Source organism: Buteo buteo, chromosome 8, assembly GCF_964188355.1.
Source record: "Buteo buteo chromosome 8, bButBut1.hap1.1, whole genome shotgun sequence".
Taxonomy (NCBI): domain Eukaryota; kingdom Metazoa; phylum Chordata; class Aves; order Accipitriformes; family Accipitridae; genus Buteo; species Buteo buteo.
Window position 1 is genome coordinate 2,996,123 of NC_134178.1, and position 22,589 is coordinate 3,018,711.

Below are 22,589 nucleotides of genomic sequence, written 5' to 3' on the forward strand. Positions count from 1 at the left end.
CTCACTGCTATGGTGACTAAAACCCACGCTGACAACTTTTTGCATTCATACATGTATCCTCTTTTCTGCTTGCTTGCTAGCGGGTGGTCTGCTTGCTACACAAAACAACATACCTCTAGTTTTGGAGGGTGTTCTGATTTATTTTTTTACTATATTACTACATTATTATATTACAGTTTTACTGTTGTGTGTGCATGTTCTGGTTTGGGTTTTTTTTAACCTTCCCTGTAATAACAATATAGAAGGAGCAAAAACCATTTTTGTCATGTTACAACCTGTGGGAAGAAATGCATGATCTGTCTTGCCCAGCACCTGACTGTTGTGGAAAAAGCAGACTTAGACACTAATGGCAGTGTGCCTGAGATGCCGTCTCCCAGTCAGAATAACATCAGTAACTTCTAAAGAGATTCCTGCTTTCCCCTCCAGGAAACAGCTGTAAAACATGACCTCAAGCATAGCTAGTTGTCTTGACTCTACATACCCTATTCCATAAAGCGGTCCTTAGCTTTTTTTTATCCTTTTCCATAAAGAGGTCCTTAGCTTTTCTTAAGGTCTGGTGCCCTGAATTAAGCTGAAAAGCAGAAACTTCTATATACAAACAATAAACAAATCAATTCTGTTCATAATTTCCTCATTTTGAAACATCGCATTTTGATTTCTATCACCTTTATTTTTAAATTTTTTAGTTTCAAAATGTTTCAGATTTCAAAATTTGCTTTGAACAGCAGATGCACAACAACAGTTCATGCAGGAAATGTCAAATTGAAATGTTTCCACATAAACCAAATTTTAAAAATTGTTTCCTTTCAGTAAACCTTTTAAAAATCACCCCTCTTAGCAGAAGCATCAGTTCAGATGAACTGGCATTTTTGACACAAAAACTTCTCAAAATTCTTGACAGCCCTCCTCTAGAAGTTGGGGATTATGAATCAAGACTGGGAAGCAAAAATCTACAGAAATTCACCCTAGGCAAAGAACTTCTTAATCCTAACTTATTCTTTTTGATGCTGAAGATCTGTGAGGTTTGTCTTTTCCCATCAGTGCCCTTGGACACATATGAGATGCTCACAAAGTGGCATTTACTTGGTCCTTAAGACATATTTGTCTTACTGCTCATCAACACTCCTTTGGGGAAAAACTTCTTCCATTGCTGAAAAGCTCTGCAATCACATGTGTACTTTATCACAGCAATGGCAGAGAAAATGCACTACCTGCCCCTATTCTCCCTCAGGATGCTGATTGTTGGCTACCCCCCCTTACCACCAATTTGGGGTCCTAATTTTATAAGGTTCTTTCAGCTCTTTGTTCTACTATGAAGTACTGTGAATTTCCTTTCTGTTGTTCTACTGCCACATCCAATTGCTCGTAAGTTACTTTAAAAAGGTAAGACAAGGCAAATAATTACTTGCATCTGGATGAAAGTGTAACAATATATTACAAAAATAATAGTTTGATTCTGCCTCTTTGTATTTCTCCCCTATATTGACTGCCAGGAACTGATTTGCTACTTTGGGAGTGAGAAAAAATCAAACTTGTTAGCTTCAGATTTAATGAAAGCCTCTCGCTTTTCTCTTTTATTGCTTCTCTACTGATAAGAGTCTTTGTCTAAGCTTTCCTCCTAAAAGCACTGATGTAAAGCTTCTGGCACACCAGATATTCTTCTTCATGTCAATTTTCATGTTAATTTTCTATGGGTTTGAGACAGGAAATTCTCTAACGCCATTTCCAGTGTGTGCTGCAGTGTTTTCTCCAAGCTGGTATTGCTGAATGACTGAAAAAAGACTGTCAATTCCAAAGTTGTTACTCTGTGGGTTCTTCAAGGAATTCTTAAGTCAAAGCAGACTCTGTGTTTCTTTTAAATATGGTAAAATTGCCATGAATTCACCATGAAGGTGAAGAGAAGAGCTTTACAGTTTCACCAGGAGGAATGCGGCAGTGACTGGCTGTTAGAATAGCGGTATCTGCCCAGTCTTCACAGGCTGCCCAGAGCATCCTCCATCCAGCTCGTCTTCTGCTGCCCAGCTGCAGAAAGATACAGGCAAAATTCCTGAAATGTCATTCCAGCTTGTTTTCTATTTGGAAGTCTGTTTACTCATCTGGAAGAAACGGATATACCTCCTATACCTAACCTGAGAATTTCTTCACTCCTATACCTAACTTGTGAATTTCTTCAACAAAAGCAATTGTCAAACCTGCCTCATTCAAAAAAGGGATTCACAGGAAAGGGATTTTTATTTTCAGCTTTCAGGGAATACAAGGAGCTGGCAACCAAAATAGCAGCAGATGGGAATCCTGTTGTCTCTGCACAGGAAGAACCTTCAAAGGCCTTGGGCCATCTTTCCATCTCAGCAAATCCTTAACTTGAGCTTTCAGTCACATTTTGGAATATAGATCACCTTCAAACAGTTTGATAAAAAGTCAAGCAAACTGGGTAGAAACTCCATGGTGTGTTAGGGCTATTTCCCCCTCTACTAGCAACCGTTTCTTCTGGATGAGTAAACCTTGATGAAGGGAGGCCTCCCTATGTATTTCAGCTGTTCTGTGTCTTCCCTTCTTTATCCACTCATTCCTGGCATACCTTTGCATTTTTCTCCCATGCTGATTCCTCACCTGGCATTTCTGAGGACTATCCACTGTGGCCCCAAGATCTTTTTCCTGAGTGGCAATAGCTTATCATCGCATAGGTAGTTTGGGCTGTCCCCCTCCCCCTGAACACTGCATTTATTGATACAGCCTGTCACCTGCTGTAACCATCCCTCTGCTGCTTCTCGCAGCCAGCTTTCAGTCTGACCACCCAGAAAAACTTGGTGGGTCACCAAACTCCATCATTTAGGATGAGAGGAAACGGCCTCCAGTTGCACCAGGGGAGGTTTAGATTGGATATTAGGAACAAGTTCTTTACTGAAGGGGTTGTCAGGCATTGGAACAGGCTGCCCAGGGAAGTGGTGGAGTCATCATCCCTGGAGGCGTTCAAAAAATGCGTAGATGTGGCACTTCAGGACACGATTAGTGGGCATGGTGGCGTTGGGTTGACGGTTGGACTTGATGCTCTTAAAGGTCTTTTCCAACCTAAACAGTTCTACGATTCCGTTACTCATTCCCTTTTCCTGGAAAGGCTCAGGCTGCCCAAAGGATCCTTCCACAGCAGGTGAAACAGGCGGGAAAGCGGAGAGTCCCTCAGTGCGTTCCTCCCCTCGAGGTGCTCCCCTTCAGCCGCTGGCAGAAGACCGTGCAGCTTTTCACCTCATGGCAGCCAAGATGGTCAGCGAGTCTTTGGCGGCGGACTCCACAGAAAGTCCTTTGAAATGTCTCCTACACTGACCAAGCAACCTTCCTTCCTCCTCCTCAACCTTCCTCCTCCGCAACCTTCCTCCCCCGCAGAGCCCCTCACACAGTGCTCTAACCAGGTCGGGGTGAGGGCTGACATGGCGCCGGGGAATCCAGCCCCCCCCTCCTCGGCTGGCAGCCCGCGCTCCTGTGGAGACCCGACCGCAGGTTCCCTCACACCCCGGGCCTGTGAAAGAAGGGGACGGGGCTGGGGGGACGAGGGGAGGGCTCGCTGCTTTCCACCCGAGCACTTCCACAGAGACCGACCCGCCGGTGCCCGGGCCCCGCTGGGCGCCGAGAGGCAGGACAGCGCAGAGAGCGGGCCCTGCCCGCCGCCCGCCCGGCCCTGGTTCCCGGGCTAATTATTAAACCGTCCCCTCAGCCGAGCCCCGAGCAGCCGGACCCCGCACCGCGGGCTCCCGCCCTCCTTAGGGACCAGCGGGCGGGCACCGACCCCCCCACCCCTCCCCGTCTCCCCCGTCCCGCCGCCGCCGCCGCCGCCTCGGTGCTACCGGCCACACCGCGGCGGGAAGCCGGCGGTCTGGCCGCCATGGAGGGTGAGGCGAACGGGACCCTCCACCCGGAGTCCTGCGGCTCCGGCCAGCCGCCCTACTCGCGGGAGCTTCTCCAGAGTAAGTGCGGCAGCGCGGCAGGGCTGAGGCGAGGGAGGGAGGCGTGAGGGATATGGCGGCGGGGAGGAAGGGGGGCTGCCCGCCAGCCCGGCTGCTCGCCGGCCGGGTCTCAGGGCTTCCCCCCCCGCCGTGAGGAGATCTAAGATGGGGAGATGGCGCCGGAGAGGTGGTCTGGAAGGGCTGGGGTCTTCTGAAGCGGCTTCAAGAGGCTGAGGCAAAGGCTGAGCTTTGCAAGGCGCTGCTCGGTGTGCCTTTAGATAGGCTGGAGTTGGTACCAGAGGTGAGTGTGAACTTGTCCTAAATTAAGCGTGGCTCCACAGCAGTGCTCTCCTCTGTCCCCAGAAGCACCTTTCTTGGGGGAAGATACACCTCAGCCATCAGCCGTGGGTAAAAGTTGATACCCACACCCGGTGTCAACGGAGAGTGAAACCCATCAGCCGTGGGTGAATGTTGATACCCGCACCCAGCATTAAGGGAGAAGTAAAAAAGAATTTGGCGAAGGCGTCAAGTGTCATTTCAGGCTAGATACATCAGGGGCTTATCCTCGCATTGTTCCTGTGCCTCAGAAACTTCCACCGAGCCTCTGAAAAGTTTGTGTGCCCAAGGAAGTTAAGCACAAACATGCCTATGAACATACAGTGGAAGCAAAGTACTAATACTGAGTAAATACATTTTTGCTTGTTGTCTGCCTGGAAAAATTTCCCAGAATATGTGTTCATTTATTTATATTATGTATTTATTTATATTCTGTTACATATTTACATCCATCTAAGGACATTTGTCCTGGAACTCCACCTTTCTGAAGGGGACTTTTGCATAATGCTTTGAGAACACGGAGGCATATTCTTCCTGTATGCTGTCTGTGGATCCTGGAAAGATGTAGTCATGAACTTAAGTTTAAGTATTTGAATCATCCTGTGAAGTCAGTGGTCTGTCTATGTAGCTAAGGATGAGTGCAAGTCATTGCAGAAATAGAGCTAAGGAGCCCCTCAGAGATGGTGTCTTTACATTAAATGTTTGGAATGCTTACGAAATAAATCAGAACTGTCCGTTTTCTTTTCTCTCTCTGCAGGCCTTGACCTACCAGGGAGATTTCTCTTTGCAGTCTTGACTCTGATGACACTAATTGCCAATCTGGTGTTTATAGAGGAAGCAGTCTACATCTACAGGAGAATTCCCTCCTTCAAAAGATCAGTCATAATTTGGATTAATGCTGCAGCTCCAGTAAGTTACCATGGAAAAGTGATGAAACTGAAAGTAGGGTTTCGCTGAAAATCCACATGAACCGGCTTTATCTCTGCCCTCGGTACAACCCTCTTCCCTTTCTCTGTAGGTGATTGCTACTACTTCATGCATTGGCATGTGGATTCCTCGCTCGACAATGTTTACAGATTTCACAGCAGCAGTGTGAGTATCCTGCTTGTTTCTAGACGTTGCCCCAAACCCTGAATTTCTTCCCTTTAAACATCTGCTGCTCTTGGTAAACACAGTCATTTTGTAAATTTAACAATTTAGTAATTTTTGGTTTGAGTTGAAATCTCTTGGCAGCTCTTTTCTGGGAGGTGGAAAATGCTGAAGCAGTTCCCAGTGCTACAGTCCCCTAGTGTGGGAACCTCAGTATGAAAGATCTGTGACTCGCATGTAATTGATCCCTCGGATTGACAGTAGCTTTGAAGCAGTACTCTTTCTTTCCTCTCTCTGCGCGTCATGTGGAATGAGATTCTGACCTGTGACTTCGCTGTGCTTTTACTAATGATGAGCCGTGGAGGTCTATTATTAATGGTGGCAAGTGAACCTCCGATGAGTATATCAATGTAAAAATGTTCCACAGTTCTCCTGATAAAAGCACTTTCTGTACGAGCATGACAGCTCTGACATGCACAGAGAAGAAGGGAGAAATGTGGTCCTTGCTTTCTGGAGGTGATGGCACAGCCCTGGTCGGCAGAGCCAGGTGGGGGAATGCCGTGGCCTTAGGCACTCCGCAGTTGATTTTGGGATGATTTTGGAACCCACTGCAGGACAGTGTCACAGACTCCCATGAATAGCCTCACCCCACGTCACACTGCGTTTACTAAGAGAGTAGAGTAAAAAAAGGAGGGAAAACACAGTAGCAGGGAGCATGCAGCAATTTGTGCAGGGAGTGCAGATTGCCAGCAACTTCCAAGAATCCAGTCCTGTGGCACTTCAAGCCTGTCTGAATCCCGCCCCCCTCCTCCCTTGCCCAAGCTGCAGGTTCCTGTCCCCTCACTTGCATCTACTACCACTCAGTCTCCAGCTGCACAGCAAGCTCCTTCAAGGAGGCAGTGCAGCTGAAGAGGACCTCTTTTATTTGGTGAGGTTGGATTTCAGTGAAGCCATTCCCTAAATTGGTTAGGGACAGGGAGGAAAGGGCGGTTGCATGATCTGTAGTTCCTGGGAAGGGTTGAGAATGTGCAGGCGGTGAAGGAGGGAGAGGTGGGGATCAGCTTTGGCTGCAGAGGAACCGCACCCTGACTGCACCACACATTTGATAATAGCTATATATATATATATATATACATGAACCTCACCATGTTTGCTGGGTTGTTTTTTATTTTAGAGGAGGAAGAGGACTTGTTCTAAAGAGTTTAGACCAGTCAGGACTAGATAACTGATGGAAAAATATGGCTGTAATGACTTGGGCCAGAAAAACCTGTGCTTTAATACTGACTCTGCCAACGAGCCACCAGTGCAGCTTTGGGAAATTCCACAGCTGCTCTGTGCCTCAGTTTATTCCTCTTTTGGTGAGTTAGGGCAGTTCTGGTCCTCCAAGGTGATGGAAAGCAGAAGTCTTTTTACAGCTAGTGCTAGAATTTTTGTTGATTGCGAAGCGCAAGCTGTAAAAACCCTGGACAGAAGGTGGCACTGGCCTGCGCAGGCACGTTCAAGCTGGCATTTTCTTCCTCTCCCAGATTTTTTGCCATAGTTATCCACAAGTTCCTGATGATGATGATTAAAGAGTGCGGAGGTCAAAAGCTGCTCCTCAAGCGTTTTGAAAATGGTCACTTCAAGATCAGCACCGGTCCCTGCTGCTGCTGCTGCCTTTGCCTCCCTCGTGTGCGCATCACTAGGTGAGTTGTCCTTTAAGTTTTCCCAGCTGCAAAACGGCTGCTGGGATTCAGCCAACTTGGCAAGGCCAAGCTTACAGCAAAGGCCCTCCCTGCTTCCCGAAAGTCAGTCTCAAGCTGTCTCTCTTAAACAGTGCCATCGCTTCGGGGCTGTACACCACCACTGATTTATTTCATTTTTATAGTGCAGAATTTTGCATAAGAGTCAAGAGTATGAGCTCTCTCAGTTTAACCCAGTGCAGTGTTCCCACTCATAGTAATGTTGTGCGCTGCGGCATCTCCCCAACTAATCCCATTCTCTTCCAAGAAACCATTTCTGTAGTAAGCAGTGGTGTGTGGGAGGAGGAATTTCTACCGTAGAAAACCTAGTAATTGAGATTTCAGTTTCTTTTTGTTCCAGAAGGGAACAAATGTCTCCAAATTGGGTACTTTTCACAAGCAGAATTGTCAAATTGAGGCTGTCTTGAAAGAAAATTGCTCTTACTTCGATGAAATTGAAATGTTTCATTCTAATTTTGACTTTAAAACTACTTCAGATTAAAAGAATTTTTAGAACAAAAAATAGCTGTAATTCCTGGAAAGCTTTGATCTCAATGAAATGGCATTGTCTGGTGAGGCAGAAGCAAATATTTTCTTCTGCTAAACTTAGTATTAATGCATCTTTGAGAAGCGGGGTGAGGATGGAGAGCTGCACTGATGGGAGGCTGTACACTGTAACATAAACTCTGCCTCCTTTGAGCACTGTCTGGTGGGGCTCCTCTTCTGGCTAGTGTCACCCTGTCATTTACACGCTGCTCCACAGCCTGGAAGCCTCATATATTTCTCAGGGCTTTCATACTGGCACAGAGTATGAGAATGTTTCTCTCAGTAAGAGCAAAAGCTGACGGATTGAATGTGCAAGACAGAGAGTTTTCTATGAGGGCCCGGACATCGGTGTCAGAGGGTCCTTAGGGACTTTATGGTCTGGTTAAACGAAAGCGGCAAGCAGAACGCAGCATAGCGGTTTGTGATGCATTTGCAAAAACATTCTTATTTTTTATTGTAATAATTCTTCCTTAAACTGCCTCATTCGGTATTGGAATTTAAAGTCTTGTTTCCATCATTTTATTTTAATGGAATAACACTAGTTATTTACATGGAGGGGGCACCGAGAAGAATAGGTAGTAAACCAACCAAAAAATGTACCTCCAAAAATGGATGTAATACAATGATGTAAAATCAGCAACTACCGATAATGACTCTGACTAATTTTCATGGGCATTGGTTCAGGCTCATTTCAGCAGTCAGAGCTGAAGAAATGCCGTGGGACAGAGCTGAGCTATAGATCTAACGTGTCAGCAGTATATTTGTTTTTCTTTCCGTCTCTGTCACCCTCTGTATAGGTTGTGGTGGCTGGGAGCTTGGGAGAGGATCCTCTACTATGCGGTCCTGTTGGTCAGTCCGGTGACAGCTTACGCAGAATGATATTAGCTAATATTAACTCCTTTCAGGAGCTAGATATTGCCTACTACTGCTGGGGGGAAGGACAGCTGCCTGTTCAAAAAAAAAAGGCTTTTTGCTTTACAGAGGGCTTAGGGCTCCTTCTCTGGTGTCTGTAGCACTGGGAATCCCATCTGCTGTCTCTGCTTCTGACTTCTAGCCTTTTCCCATTACAGGGTACAATTTTTTTGAAATATGAGCAAGCTATACCAGAGAAAGGTCAGTCTCATATTCCTCCCATAGGTATCTTATGGGGAAACAGGGAGCTACTCCAAGGGAGGGATTCATTCTTTTCAAAAACCATATACTGTTGAGAATTCCTGAGAAAACTAACAAGGTACAGTAGACAGATGAGGCAAAGTAACAAGCCATACAGTGGGGAGAGGTGTGACAGAAGAGGTCTGACGGTCAAGAAGGATAGACCTGCATTGGCAAGGGAAACAACTTGGGGTGTTGCAGTGACTGCGCTGGTTGTCATATTATTCTTTAAAGCCCTTTGGGAATAATAAATCTATGAAAAGGCACACACACTAAATGTCTGGCCAGTTGCAGGCCTTTCCACATGTGTTTGTGCCACTCATAATCCTGTGGTTATTAGTTATATTAATTGAGCAATTCCTATAATTACTTGTTCATGGCTACATCCTGTAGCATACTAAATGGCAGCCTGTTGTCTGCTGAGGCATCTCTGATGGCAGTCTCAAGGGTCCTAGGAACTACAGTGAAGACAACATTGACAGTATGGAAAATAATACACATTAATAGACTAAAATGTGAGCCAGCCGTAGCAGTGAGAGTTTGTCCTGTGAAGGCTGAAGGAGAGTTCAAGTCAGTCAGCTTTCATGCCCTCTGTTAGAAAGCGCATCTGCCCCTTTCCTGGTGGCCTTTAATGCTGGCTGGCCAGGTTACTGTGTATGGGCTGTGTTCTGGATCCAGTTTATACTGACAGAAGTGAGGAAATCTTGAGCTGTCCTGCTGGCCTCGTGGAGTTTGCCAAATGAAAGATAGTTCCTTTCTTCTGTTAGAGTACAGAGGAGCAAAACCAGATGCTTATGTGGTAGCATTCATGATGCACTGAAAAACTGTCAGTCTTTTCACCTAGGTCTGTATGATTCCCTTTCTTGATCTGCCACAGGACTAGGAAGTGTCTGAACAGAAAGGCCGAATTGTCCAATTTCATCGGAGAACTGAAATAGTAAGGGAACAAGGCAAGAGAAAGTGGCATTATTGTTCAGAAACCGGTTATGCTGCTACTGGCTCTCTGGTTAGCTTCAGGGCAGAGAAAGACATCACGTTTTGCCCAGCTTTGGTTAGCATGCAATTGCTGCAGAACAAGAAAAGTACTATCTTTGTAGAGACTTTACTAAATAAACACTAGGTAATTCTTGGAAGGATTTTCTTATCTTGAAGCTGTTCCTCCCCGGATTTTAGCTGCATGCTATAGGAGTGGGAAAGTTTTGCAGCTGACGGTATCCAAAAATTGTTATTGAGGTTGCTAATAAGATTTTGGCCTATGTGATTTTTTTGTTATTTTTTTTTCCAGACGAACTCTCTTTTGGCTCAAGCTGGGCACCTTTCAGTTTGCTTTCCTTCGACCCGTGCTCATGTTTTTATCAATAGTGCTTTGGACTAATGGCAATTACACCCTTTACAATGTAAGTAAATATTTTAATCAGACCTGGTCCACAAAATCCATAGGTTTTAGGGTTGATGTTAGTATTTTAGCCTACAAACTGTGAAATGTGGGAGCACTTCCAAGTCCTTACTGTATTCTTTTGAGACCCTGAAGCATAGAATTTCTGCCTTCCCCCAGACCCTCCATTTTCTGGCTTCCATTGGAAAGAAACTGGGCATCAGGGTGGGTTGGGCATCAGATTATGCTCCAATATGTTTCCCAGCTTGTATGATTAGAATATAGCGGGACTGCAAGTTGCCCTGTGGGATGTACTGGTCCTGTGTTTTGTAAGGTACAGCCTTAAGAAACAAGTGTATGTACTGGCATCTAAACAAGAAGCCTAATTCTATGTTTTTTTCTGCAAATCACTGTGATTTTTATATCTGTGCAAAGTAGAAAAGATAGCACCGTACTTCTGCTTTGTACCATGTAAGCTGCAAGATGATGGAGAAGTCTGTATCTGCTAATAATTTTGCACCTCTTGGATAACTCAGATTGAAAGTAATACATTTTTCTGTTGTTTTACGGTATAAAATAAATGACACCTCTGAGATGTCATGCTGAATATGCTCTCATGAGCTGCTGAGCGTTCCCAGGTGCTGCTGGGGTCAGACTGAGGGGTCGTGTCACTTGTTACCTTCCCAGGATGAACAGATTTACATGTCCCTGCCTGCCGGGTGAGAGCACTGTGCTAACACTCCAGTTGGTACTGTGCAGTTTCCCCATGCAAACCCCAGCAGCTGCTGCTGCCATCAGCTTTCACGGAGATAAAAACAAGCATTTTAACATGTGCATCATCCAGTTCACAACTTCTTCCTGGAAATAGTAAAATGCAGTGTAAAGTTTTGTAGGTACACTTGTTTGATCTGCTTCTTAGTTATCTCCCAAAGGAGCTGCAATATGGATTAACTGCTTTGTTGGTGTCCTCACCATTATTGCTCTGTGGCCAGTTGCAATCATGTTTCAACAAGTTAGGACTCTCCTTAACTGTAAGAAGATCATCCCAAAGTTTGCTCTTTATCAGGTGAGAAGTTTAATATTTCTGATAAGAATTGCTCTTAAAGGCTAATATAACACCGTCTCTCTGGTTCTTGGTTCTTTGTTGAAAAGTTACAGTATTTTTTTTTTCCCTGTGCAAAGGCATATTTTTACCTGATTAAAGCTGCATCCCTTTGAAGCACTCTTCTTGGCTGCTGTTCAGTTTCAGCTTGAGCCAATTTACCTCTGGTCTCTCAGGAGCGCTGGAGATGTGAAAGCTGCGTAAAATCCATTTATCTTTAGGCAATTGAAATCAAAACAGCACCTTCTGCAGGGCCTGAAGGAAGCTTTGTAGATGCAGTATCCTGAAACACAATCTTAAAATGCTGGTGTGTACTTTTACAGACTAGGAGAGGATGTGGAGCATTGTGTGGGTGGCTGTTGTTCAAACTGTTTCAGCATATCGCAATGTTCTGCTTTGACAACATTTTTCTTGGCCATTCTGCACTTCATAGTTAGGTAATAATGAAAATACTGACTGGGAATCATTAAATAGTAAGGAACAGAACCAGATAGGTTAGACTGAAAAAGCCCAGGGACCGGGCCACCCTCTTCCACATCAACCTGAAGAGAGTACAGCAGAACCCTTGGATATGCATCCATCTTGAACAGGACCTGTAGAAAGGCTGGTGCGCTAAGGTTTCTATTAAATAAATTATTAAGCACTTATAAATGCAATAAACAGGATAGTCACACCTGCAGAGCTGCATTAGGGTGAGTCCAGGTTTAGGATGGCAAACTCTGTTAATGCGAGGGTTTATACTCAAACAGTTGCACCAGCAGCTAGAGAGACACTTTTGATATCTCTGAGGCAGCAAAGGCCTAGTTCAGCGAATAGCAGGTAATATCATGCGTAAGTGATTGCTGCTGAACCCAAGCTGCGAAGAGTCCTTCATCCCTTCTGCCAAAGAAACCAGTCTCATATAACTTGAGGAGCACCACATCTCCCTGCTGTGGCAAAAAGAGGAGACAACAGAAAAAACGTTCTTTGTGAGTCCTTCCTCCACTAAGGGAGAATGTAAGCTCATAGGTCAAATTAACAGGAAGTTTTTAAAACATCATTACCTATTATTCAGAGCTCAGTACTGTTTAAAATCGCAGCTGGGAGGTCCGCGTATATTGCACCTACCAAATGAAGGGCAGAGAAGAAAGACTTTCCAAGCAGAGGTTTGATATGATACTCATCCTGAGTATCATCCTGAGCTAAAGATGAATTCTGCAGAATGGCAGGCAGCCTGCTTGTAGATGGGAGGACAGGGAGGGCAAGAAAGGAGGAATGAGGCAAAAGAGGGTCCATTACGAAAGCAGAATTGTTGTGTGAACTATAAACCTTTTTCTGGTAGCTGAGGCGTCTGTTTTCTCTTTCTGGTGCAGTTTATTCTCATCCTGAACCACTTGCAGGCAGCTATTATCAACATCTTGGCCATGCAAAGAATCATTCCCTGTGCTCCACCACTCTCCTCTTCAGCAAGAGGAGCATGTAAGTTCTTCCGGGAAAGATCTTCATCATTTACTTACAAAGGTGCCAGCTCAGTGTTGCTAACTGCAGTATCTGGTGTTTTCCCAAAATACTAATTTCCTGGGATCATGTAGCTTTTGCAGAATCTCAGCTTTTACTTAACAAACAATAACAAGAGTTTCATAGCTGTCGTAGCTGCAGAGAAAAACTTGATAATGAGAAGAGTTGGAATCAGAAATGAGAAGAAAATAAACCAATGTGCATAGTTACTGTTAAATCTCTTGCGTTTTGGATGCATAACTTATTGCATGCTTATTGATGGGCAATACTGTAATTCTGTGACTGATTTTATTGCCAAGTGTGAGAGACGCTCCGTTATGGGGACAGGATGGTAAAGCTTGTTCCTTTTGCGCAGATGAAAATTGATAACCCAGGTATTCATTTTGTGTCTGATAGTCATTTCCCCCTTTTGGGGGCTTTTCTTTGCCTCCCGGGTTTTTTTGGCAGATATGACCCAGCAGCTCCTCATCATGGAAATGTTTTTGATAACCCTAATCTCAAGGGTTGTCTATCGGAGAAGGTCCTGTGAGCTAGAGCCTCCAGAGTGTATGGCTGAAGAATCTGAGGCCAACAAGCAAACTCCTAAGATTATCCTGAACGGCACAGTTAATGAAGATGGATTGCCAAGGTTTTAGAAGCCCTCTGTGCTCCTGTTCTGCCGGAGCTGGAAGCTTCAGGAGCATGTATATTCTTGCACCGTAAATAGCCACTGTCCATGTCAGAACAATTTCTGACATAAATGCCTGTGAGCTGTAGTACTGAAAGGACCACTAGTGGAACGATAACCCTGTTTATTCTCCAGTGATATATACATGGTGTGAGTGTTTTCATACCATGTAATTTAGTAAGATTTCATACCATGTACTTTTCTGCTGTTACTGAGCACTTGATGGTAGCCAAGCTCTCTCACAATGTGATTTTATTTTATTTTTATTTTTTAGCTATTAGAATGGCTATGGTTTAGAGTTAATGCAGAGTCATTCTTGTTCATCTCTTTTGACTTTTAAAAATCTTATTTCTCCCTGGATTGCTGTTATATGTCCAACACAGCATCTTCCCATCCTTCCTCCATTAAACTTTATCAGCTCTCATTCTGTGCCATGAGCTCACCGTAGCTAATTCTGATCAGTAAATACATTTGCATATCTTTGTTCTGAAATCCCCAAACCTGTCTGGGCTCTCCACCTACAGAAATTATGATCTCTTTAGGGCAAGACTTTTTACATTCCTTGGCAATTCACCTGCTAACTTGGTAAATACACAGTTGCTGTTTGTAAATATGGCACTGGCGGATGTTCTTCCTAGGGACAGCAGATCCTCTGTCCTGGAAAAAGAAAGTAGGAGTTAGAGTCTGAGGTGTCTTCTGCCACTGGTCTGTGACGTTACGTGGTGCTTCGGTTCTCTGCTTGGAAAATGGGAATAATGACACTCAGGATCCTTGCGCTAATGGTGTCTGTGGGGATAAGAGCAATTGAAAGGAATATTGGGGGTGTTGGTCAACAGCTGGCTGAACATGAGCCCGCAGTGTGCCCAGGTGGCCAAGAAGGCCAACGGCATCCTGGCCTGTACCAGAAATAGCGTGGCCAGCAGGAGCCGGGCAGTGACCGTCCCCCTGTACTTGGCAGTGGTGAGGCTGCACCTCGAGTCCTGTGTTCAGTTTTGGGCCCCTCATGACAAGAAAGACCTTGAGGTGCTGGAGCATGTCCAGAGAAGGGCAACCAAGCTGGTGAGGGGCCTGGAGCACAAGTCTGATGAGGAGCGGCTGAGGGAACTGGGGTTGTTCAGCCTGGAGAAAAGGAGGCTGAGGGGAGACCTTATCGCTCTCTACAACTACCTGAAAGGAGGGTGTAGTGAGGTGGGGATCGGTCTCTTCCCCCAAGTAACTAGTGATAGGACAAGAGGAAATGGCCTCAAGTTGCACCAGGGGAGGTTTAGATTGGATGTTAGGAACAATTTCTTCACTGAAAGGGTTGTCAGGCATTGGAACAGGCTGCCCAGGGAAGTGGTTGAGTCACCATCCCTGGAGGTATTTAAAAGACGTGTAGATGTGACAGTTAGGGACATGGTTTAGTGGTGGACTTGGCAGTGCTGGGCTTACGGTTGGACTCGATGATCTTAAAGGTCTTTTCCAACCTAAATGATTCTATGATTCTGTGGAATCTCTTTCAAAAAATTCTTACCTCCCCAGCTTCTTCACCCCAAATCTGACCTGTCCAGGTGTCCAGTAGGGCTTCAAGTATTACAGAATCTTTTCAATTCACACCCATTGTCCTGTCCATTTTGCATAAAACTTTTTTTTGCTTTTTGCAAATGATCCTGATGTTCTTGGATGAACCTAATTGCTTTGGTTTAGCTCACTATAATTTATTAAATGATACTGTGTTTAGTAACCATTTGGATATTCTGCTGGGACCGGAGGTGCAGCACTTGTCTATCCTCATCTAGTCTGATCCCTAGAAGTAAACACCCAAATCGCACAGCAAGAATTCTTATTCCATATGTAGGTTGGGAAAATGTTTCATGTTGGAAGAGATGTTAGTAACATCTTTTACCTATATTGTGTCAAATATAACTTATCATCAGAGCAAAGCCAGGCAGGTAGAATCATAGAATAGTTTGGATTATACGACCCTTTAAAGGAAGGGACCTTTAAAGGTCATCTAGTCCAACCCCCTGTCACGAGCAAGGACATCTTCAACCAGACCAGGTTGCTCAGAGCCCCGTCCAGCCTGACCTTGAATGTTTCCAGGGATGGGGCATCAACCACCTCTCTGGGGAACCTGGGCCAGGGTTTCACCATGCTCAGCGTAAAAAATTTCTTCCTTAGATCTAGTCTGAATCTTCCCTCTTTTAGTTTAAAACCATTACCCCTTGTCCTATCGCAACAGGCCCTGCTAAAAAGTTTGTCCCCATCTTTCTTATAAGCCCCCTTTAAGTACTGGCAGGCTGCTGCAAGGTCTTCCCGGAGCCTTCTCTTCTCCAGGCTGAACAAACCCAACTCTCTCAGCCTGTCTTCATAGGAGAGGTGCTCCTGCCCTCTGATCATTTTTGTGGCTCTTCTCTGGACCCGCTCCAGCAGTACCAGGGCTTTATTTTTAGTATACCTTGAATTAAAAAATGCTTTCAGTTTGGGTGTTCATGGAAAATGAAATATTCTGAAAACAGCTAGTGAGCCATCTGGAAGTAGAAGAGGAGGCTGAATTAAACAAAATGTTTTCTTCTTTCTGATTGAGATCAGAGATAATATTTTCTTTAACAATAGAAGGATTCCATTATGGTAGAAAAATGGAATTATTTTTCTTTTGAAGTGGTTGAAACAAATTTTATTTTTCATCTTTTTTTCTAAGCAGGCAGTCTGGGAAATTAATACAGATTCATGAGCTGCATTAATGTGAGATAATCTGCACTTTTTCCTTGAAAAATAATTTAGGTGAAAATTTTCGCTCTGCATTGGAGTGTGTCAGTAGAATTAACTGGGATCAGCTAACGTATTCTTAACATGAGAAATCGTCTTAATGTATTTTAACATTATGGCTATTAGCATATTCTTAATGTTGCTTTATGTCAGTGTAGTCGAGGCCACACATACATATGTAGACTTGCAGAGCAGTACTTATTCCATAATGGCATTGGGAATGGTTGGCTGTGAGTTCAAGCAGCTTCAGAGTTGGAAAAGAAAATATTTTAAGTTGGTAAGGAATCTTGTGAATTGCTGTGGAAAAGACTTTAATTACTAGAGCAAATGAGACAAATGAGCATTACTGGAAAATGTTTTCTGTAGTGGTTCTGCGAGGGGCATGCCTTGGTGGGTGGGATCTGTGGCATGGAAGAGCAGATGCATGGACGTGCGTTCAAAAACAGATGGAGTGTATAGAGAAGTGGTGGTTTCTATACGTCCAGTGAAGGCAGCTGCTGGGGCACAGCAACAGTCTTCACCTATCGCTGTTGGTCTGGTATCTGTTGTGTCTCTGAAGCGCCTGTTAAATATATCTTGTAAACATCAGTGTGGGCCTGATTTAGCCACAGGTATTGCTAGCTGTTATGCTTTTGGATAGATATTTAATATTTGTTGTGATCTTCATCTGACACCTTTCAGCAATAAAATGTACTGTGGTGATTGTCAAGCAGACTTCAGATTTGGGAGTGAAGACATTTCTTTTTACTAGATACAGTCATGGAGGTCTCATTCCAAAAACCACTTGCTTACACAGAACCCTTTTCAGAGCAAAATTGGACATACTTAAATATGTGCGTAAGAGCTTTCCTGAGTTACAGCTTATGTGAAGGCAGCAGAAGGTATGGGTCTTATTGTTACAAATGTCTTTTTTTTTTTTTTTAGCTTTTTAAATTAAGAATTTCTTCCCCACCTCTGCCTCAGACCAATAGCTGTAGCCTGCCTAATCTAGGTGCAGTGTCCAGGTAGGTGCCTGGGAGCTAGCAGCCAGGGGCAGCAGGTCCCTGCATTGCAATGTGTTCATTCAGGCACTCTTGAAATTAAAACATTGCAAATCACAACCTCCCAGTTGGACTTTAGGCAATCTGAGTATGAAAACACAAATCAGAAAGCCGGAAATTCCTCCAGTCTCAGTTCTGATAAGGATCCCTTTCAGGTCGGTGAAAAAAAATTCCCTTTCAATTACATGTTTGTGATTAAAGCATTTGAAAACATTTGACGAAAGCTAGCAGACAAATTTCACAACTCATTTTATACAGCTGCTGTAAAGTAATAAGTGTTAAGGTGAGCGCATAATCTTTATGTTATGTTTGCCTGGGATTATCGTGTGAGGAAGGGTAAAGGTAATTTTATCGGTGTCTTTTGTGATGATAAATGGCACCAACACCATTAAATAGAAAGGTAAGCATACACAGAGACGTGTGGTCGAAGGTTAAGAGAGTTTAGGCATTTGGAAGCAATTCATGAGAGCACAGGGGAAAAGATGCACTATGTATTTTGGGTGGCCGTGCGCTAAAGATGCAGGTGTGAAGGTGGGCCCTGACCATGAAGCCTCCTGCAGTGTCACACAGGGGTACGCAGCGTGAACAACACACACACGAGGCGGGGAGAACGAACGCGAGCACCTTGTCGTGTTGCAGGAGCAGGTTGGCAAACAAAAGCTGCTCAGTGCTCTTCTTTTCCGTCTGTCATTCAAGGTATTATTTTTAAAACAATACTAACTGAGTGCCTCCTGTTCCACAAGACCATGGCGTGGGCTCCTGTTGGCTGCGGCACAGGCAGTGCTGGCACCTTGATGAGGTCTGTCCCCCCGAGCCTTGCAGTGGCAAGCTGACATTCCCCAGGCAGGGCTAGCTACGGGGACAGCGAAGAGTGTATTTAAGTGGACGCCTTTGTGTTTCATCTCTCTCGGCAGCAAAGGCCTCATGACTTGATACCCAAAGGATTTGTTTCAGGCGTTAAGAGGGTGCTCTGCTGATTATAGGCCTTTCTAGCCCTACATCCCCCCTCCAATTGTCCTGTTCCCCAGCCTTGCACTTTCCCCTGCCTCATTCTCCCTGCCCAAGGGAAAAAAGAACCATGGAGTGCTCCTCAGGGAGGAGTGCCAAGGGTGTAGGCTCACTCCTCCAGACGCAGGGCAGCCAGACGACAGAGCCTACTTTCTATGCAGCGTCTGTTTCCAAAGAAAGGCCAAGAGAAAAAAAAAAAAGAAACAGTACAAGAGCTGGTTGTGATCCCATGATTCCCAGAGCTGAAGTAGGAGAAGAAGTTAGGTAACACAATAAGGATACAAACAGTGGTAAATTGAACAAGTTAGGGAATAGGTAGATTAAGTGTAAACAGTAGAGAAGCCCAGAAGAAGACTCATGGATAACAGGGAGATAGCAGCCATTTGCTACACAGCTAATGAAAATGGTAGAATATTCAATACCTATTCAATACATTGTCACTTGGCTTCCTTACCCTTTTAACCAAGGTCTGACTGCTGCTGACAGCTGGAATGCGAATGCTTTTACTGACAGCCATTCACGTGTTCCCTCAGGACAGTTCCTGAATCTGCTCGCACCTCCCGAGCTCCCAGGTAAAATGGATCACTATTTTTAAGACACAACTTGGGGTGGGGCTAGATAACATACTGACCTTTTTACTGCTTTCGATCCCTTTAAAAGTGTTAACTAGGTGATTCTAACAGTTGTCTGAACTCAGCATGATCATTGATTTAGCAAAGGGGAACTGAGGCAGAGAAATCTAGAGAACTTGCCCAAAGCCCCACAGGGGAATTTTGCATCAGCTAGGATCAGGCTGCAGAAGTGACCCAGTCTCACCTCCCTGCTCCGAAAATACTGCTTCTTAAATGTGGTAAGATCACAAATTCAGCTAAGAGTTTCTGAGTTAAGTAATGGTTAGGTGAGTTAGATCATGGTTAGATAAGGTGTCCACCAGAACAATAAAATGTGTTGCTCTCAGTTTCCATAACCTCACTCCAGTAAGAGCTACAGGTCAGAGCATCTCTTTGTCGGTTGTGGAATTGGTGTGAAGAGCAGACCTTTGTATTGTTGGCTTGCAAGAGAAGATAGGCAGAATATCTTAGGCTATTTTTCTCTGCTAAGTCACACCTTAGTGTAACTCCCCACAAATCATTCTGCAGCTTTATTAGTAGATATCCACAAACTTCATTCTTTACTTCCCAGAATCCTAGTTCCTATTAAAATGTCTCTACATAAAGAGAAAGCAGCACATTTAAAGAGCTCAGACCTCTATTTTTGCAGAATATTCTTCTTCTGCCATTTCTCAATTCGTTACCCTTTCTTTACATTCAAAAAAAGCTTGTTACACCTGTAGCGATGCCACTTACTGCCAAATAACCAAGCAGTTGGTGTGCCAGCATAGCACTTCAAGGCACAGGTGCCTTATAACATACCTAAGGCAGCTTGAAGTCTCAGAATATTCTTTATTGTTCTTCAAACAAGGCAAAGAAGATCCTACTGCAGAAAGTGCATTGAAAAAACAGGAAGAAGATTTTATTGAATAACTTTTACATTTTTGTGTGAGAAATCAGACTTACGTTTTGGCAATATTTTGGATGTTTTTGGTCAGTTCTAGGAAGAGAGAAGAATTGTTCAAAGGCAATTTCCCTTTCATTTGTGGATGTCTCTTCCCTTCACAACTACAGATAGGCCACCTTCTTTAAGACCTGACTGCCTAGCGTCCATTATGCAGATAGGGTCACAGCATATGTAGAAAACTAATGGTAGGATAAAATGACTTTTGTTTTCTTTAATGCAATTTAGCAGCTGACAAGTGTCAGTTTCCCCTCCAGAGATTCAGGCATCGGATCACAGATGCCTTCTGGGATCTAAGGCGTAGTTTTGGTACAGGCTGAAATTGGTTCAGACGTCTTGGAGAACTGCGCTAAGCTGTGAGAAAGTGCTGCAAGACATTGCGCAGAGCAGAGCCGTGAGAAGAGAGGTAACGTTGCTGGCAAAGGTGAGAGTGTTGACACAGGGATAAATCAGCAGCTTAAGGGTTCTCGAAGAGGAAGAACAACATGAAAAACCGTACAAAATCCTACAGAAACAAAGCCAAGTAGCCCGAGGATGGCAGTTTAGCAATGTCAATGATCAGCCTGTTCCAAGCGGCAGCAGAAGCCAACCTTTCCCTTCTTGACTGAAGGCTGCCCAGCCAGCAGTGACTCCTTGGGTGCCTTATCAGGGCTGGTGAGCACGTTAGCTTGTTAGCTCTACCTTTACATTGCGTATATTGACCAATAAATCATAAGTTTTACTCTCTTAAGCTGTGAAATCCTTTTTTCAGAGGCTTGGTACGTAGCAAAAGGCACCCAAATGAACAGACCCAGAGGGGGAAGGTTACAAAACAAGGGAGAACTATTCAGTACAGGCAGCACCTCCTCCTCTATCACCCTTTGGGAATCACTGCCTTAACAACCAAAGGAGAAGTTAGAAATAACATGAAAACAACTTCTGAATTTATATACATTCTTTATTCCAAATTACTGAAAAAAGTGAGTTTCTGTGTCTCCTTGTAGCCTTGCCATACCCAGCCAGCAAAGGGTGTGAGCTAATTGTTAAATTCAGTTCAACAAGTTCCTCATTAGGGGGAAATTACCTGAGTTTAAAATCTGCTAATTTTCCAATCAGGGTGAGTGTTTGCACTTGTGATTTGGAAATAATTAACACATGGTATAACATCAAAACCTATGTAAAGGCTAATGGTAGAAGGACTAATTTCCTTGGCATGAAAATGGTGTGCTTGGTTTCCCCAGAGCTCTATTACTGTCCTTTCAGTATCGGTATCTGCTGTGGAGGGTGTTCTAGTATTTATTGAGGTTGATTCTCTGTAGACTTGTACTTTTTAATGTTAATTTTGAAAAATTGAACCATTACTTTCCAGGGCTATGAGTAATTTTTTTTTTTTTTATTTTGAAAGGTGCTGTATTGGTTTCTTCTTGTTCCTGTTAATACAGACTTTTCCAGAATTACTGGTTTCTATCATCTCTAAAAGGAGATCATAAACTGTCATTTTAGACTAGGGTTTTGGCCTGAGTTCTGCAACCTTTAAAATGCATGCTCCCAGGAGAGCCATGTTCTGATCCTTAAGGGCATTCCTAAGAATGTGAATGCCCTGTAGTATTTAGAAAGGATGTCCAGGTAGGACAATTAATTAGGAAAGCAGGTGGGTACATGGGAGAAACAGATGTAGTTGGAAAACACAAATGGATTTTCTACCTTGAAGTTTCAGCTATTGATACAACCCTGATCACCATTTCTATGTATCATCAGATAATATTAGCTGGTCTGAATCAGATATTACTTCTGGTAAATGATGCTACCCTTAGAGTGTGGCACTGGTACCACTCGGTGCATTAGTGACCTCTCACCACAAAGCTTGCAAGGGAGAGAAGCAATTTGATCTCCAGCAACTGAGTCAACTCCACCCAAGGGTGTCGTTAGTCCCGCTGGTGTAAGTATACTGCGGTTTATTGACAAGAAGGGTGTGACTTGACAGCTACAGACAAAAGAGCTGGTTCCACGTGAGCATGCTGCTTAGCACAGGTGTAGTCTCTGGACTAATGTCTAGTCTAGAAGCAGTCCAGTTTTGGTGCAGTGATACAGAGCACGGTCCGCGAGTTCTGCTTGCCCGTGATTAGCACGTGGGGCTTTTCATTGCCTTTTGTCACCACATTGCCTTTAAACCCCTAAGACTTCTGAGAAGAGCCTCCCACAAAAAAGCAAGCTGGCAAGGGTAGGGCAGCTTTAAACAGCTTCTCACCTACCAAGGCTTTGTCAAGCAGCATCCCGTATGCAGAAAGGCTACCCCGTGAAGCCCTGGGAGGGACACGGGGCTTTTTCTGCATGGCCCTGTCTTCTCCCATGTCCACGGATATCTCTGGCAACTGTTTGCATTGCAGTAGAAATTGTGTTTTGGGTACACATGAGTCAGCGCTGGGGAATTCTATTACTGGATTAATATCTCTGACTTAGGTAACCTGTTTTGAACACTTCCAGTTTCTTAATTGTTCGGAGCTTTCTCTTCTCAGTGCATTTTTGGATGAATGTAAATAGAGCTTGCCTTTCTTCTCTCACAGAAGAAGCATTTGTGATTTGTGTCCATGCCCATCAAGTAGCATTCACGCTGCCAGAAATGCTACATACAGGTGGTAGGGATTTGCATATTCATGCAAGCTGACGACGACTCTCTTTCTCGGTCAGCTTTGCTTTTTATAGCTCGTTGCTTATGGATTACTGTTGCTTCTGAAATTCTGGACTGCGATTGTCATATCCATTTTTCTGTTGCTCTGTTTCTGTTCACCTGCCTACTCTTGTTCATGACATCAGCTGCTGCTGCTTCTGTGCTTCAG

The 22,589-nt window shown here is 44.2% G+C and overlaps 1 protein-coding gene across 1 annotated transcript; it reads left to right on the plus strand.

The window, feature by feature from the left end:
• Positions 1 to 3,834: 3,834 nt before the first annotated feature.
• LOC142033982 (organic solute transporter subunit alpha-like) lies at positions 3,835 to 17,686 on the plus strand. The gene is made up of 8 exons (XM_075034676.1): positions 3,835 to 3,959; positions 5,032 to 5,183; positions 5,293 to 5,366; positions 6,890 to 7,048; positions 10,068 to 10,179; positions 11,077 to 11,223; positions 12,612 to 12,717; positions 13,204 to 17,686. Exons 1-8 carry the CDS (start codon positions 3,878 to 3,880, stop codon positions 13,389 to 13,391), a joined length of 1,020 nt encoding a protein of 339 aa, XP_074890777.1. The 5' UTR covers positions 3,835 to 3,877; the 3' UTR covers positions 13,392 to 17,686.
• The last annotated feature ends 4,903 nt before the right edge of the window (positions 17,687 to 22,589 follow it).

Coding starts and splice junctions, on each gene's coding strand:
- LOC142033982 (XM_075034676.1), top strand. CDS start 3,878: ATGGAGGGTGAGGCGAACGGGACCCTCCACCCGGAGTCCTGCGGCTCC. Junction 5,367..6,889: donor ACAGATTTCACAGCAGCAGT/GTGAGTATCCTG, acceptor TTCCTCTCCCAG/ATTTTTTGCCATAGTTATCC. Junction 7,049..10,067: donor CCTCGTGTGCGCATCACTAG/GTGAGTTGTCCT, acceptor TTTTTTTTCCAG/ACGAACTCTCTTTTGGCTCA.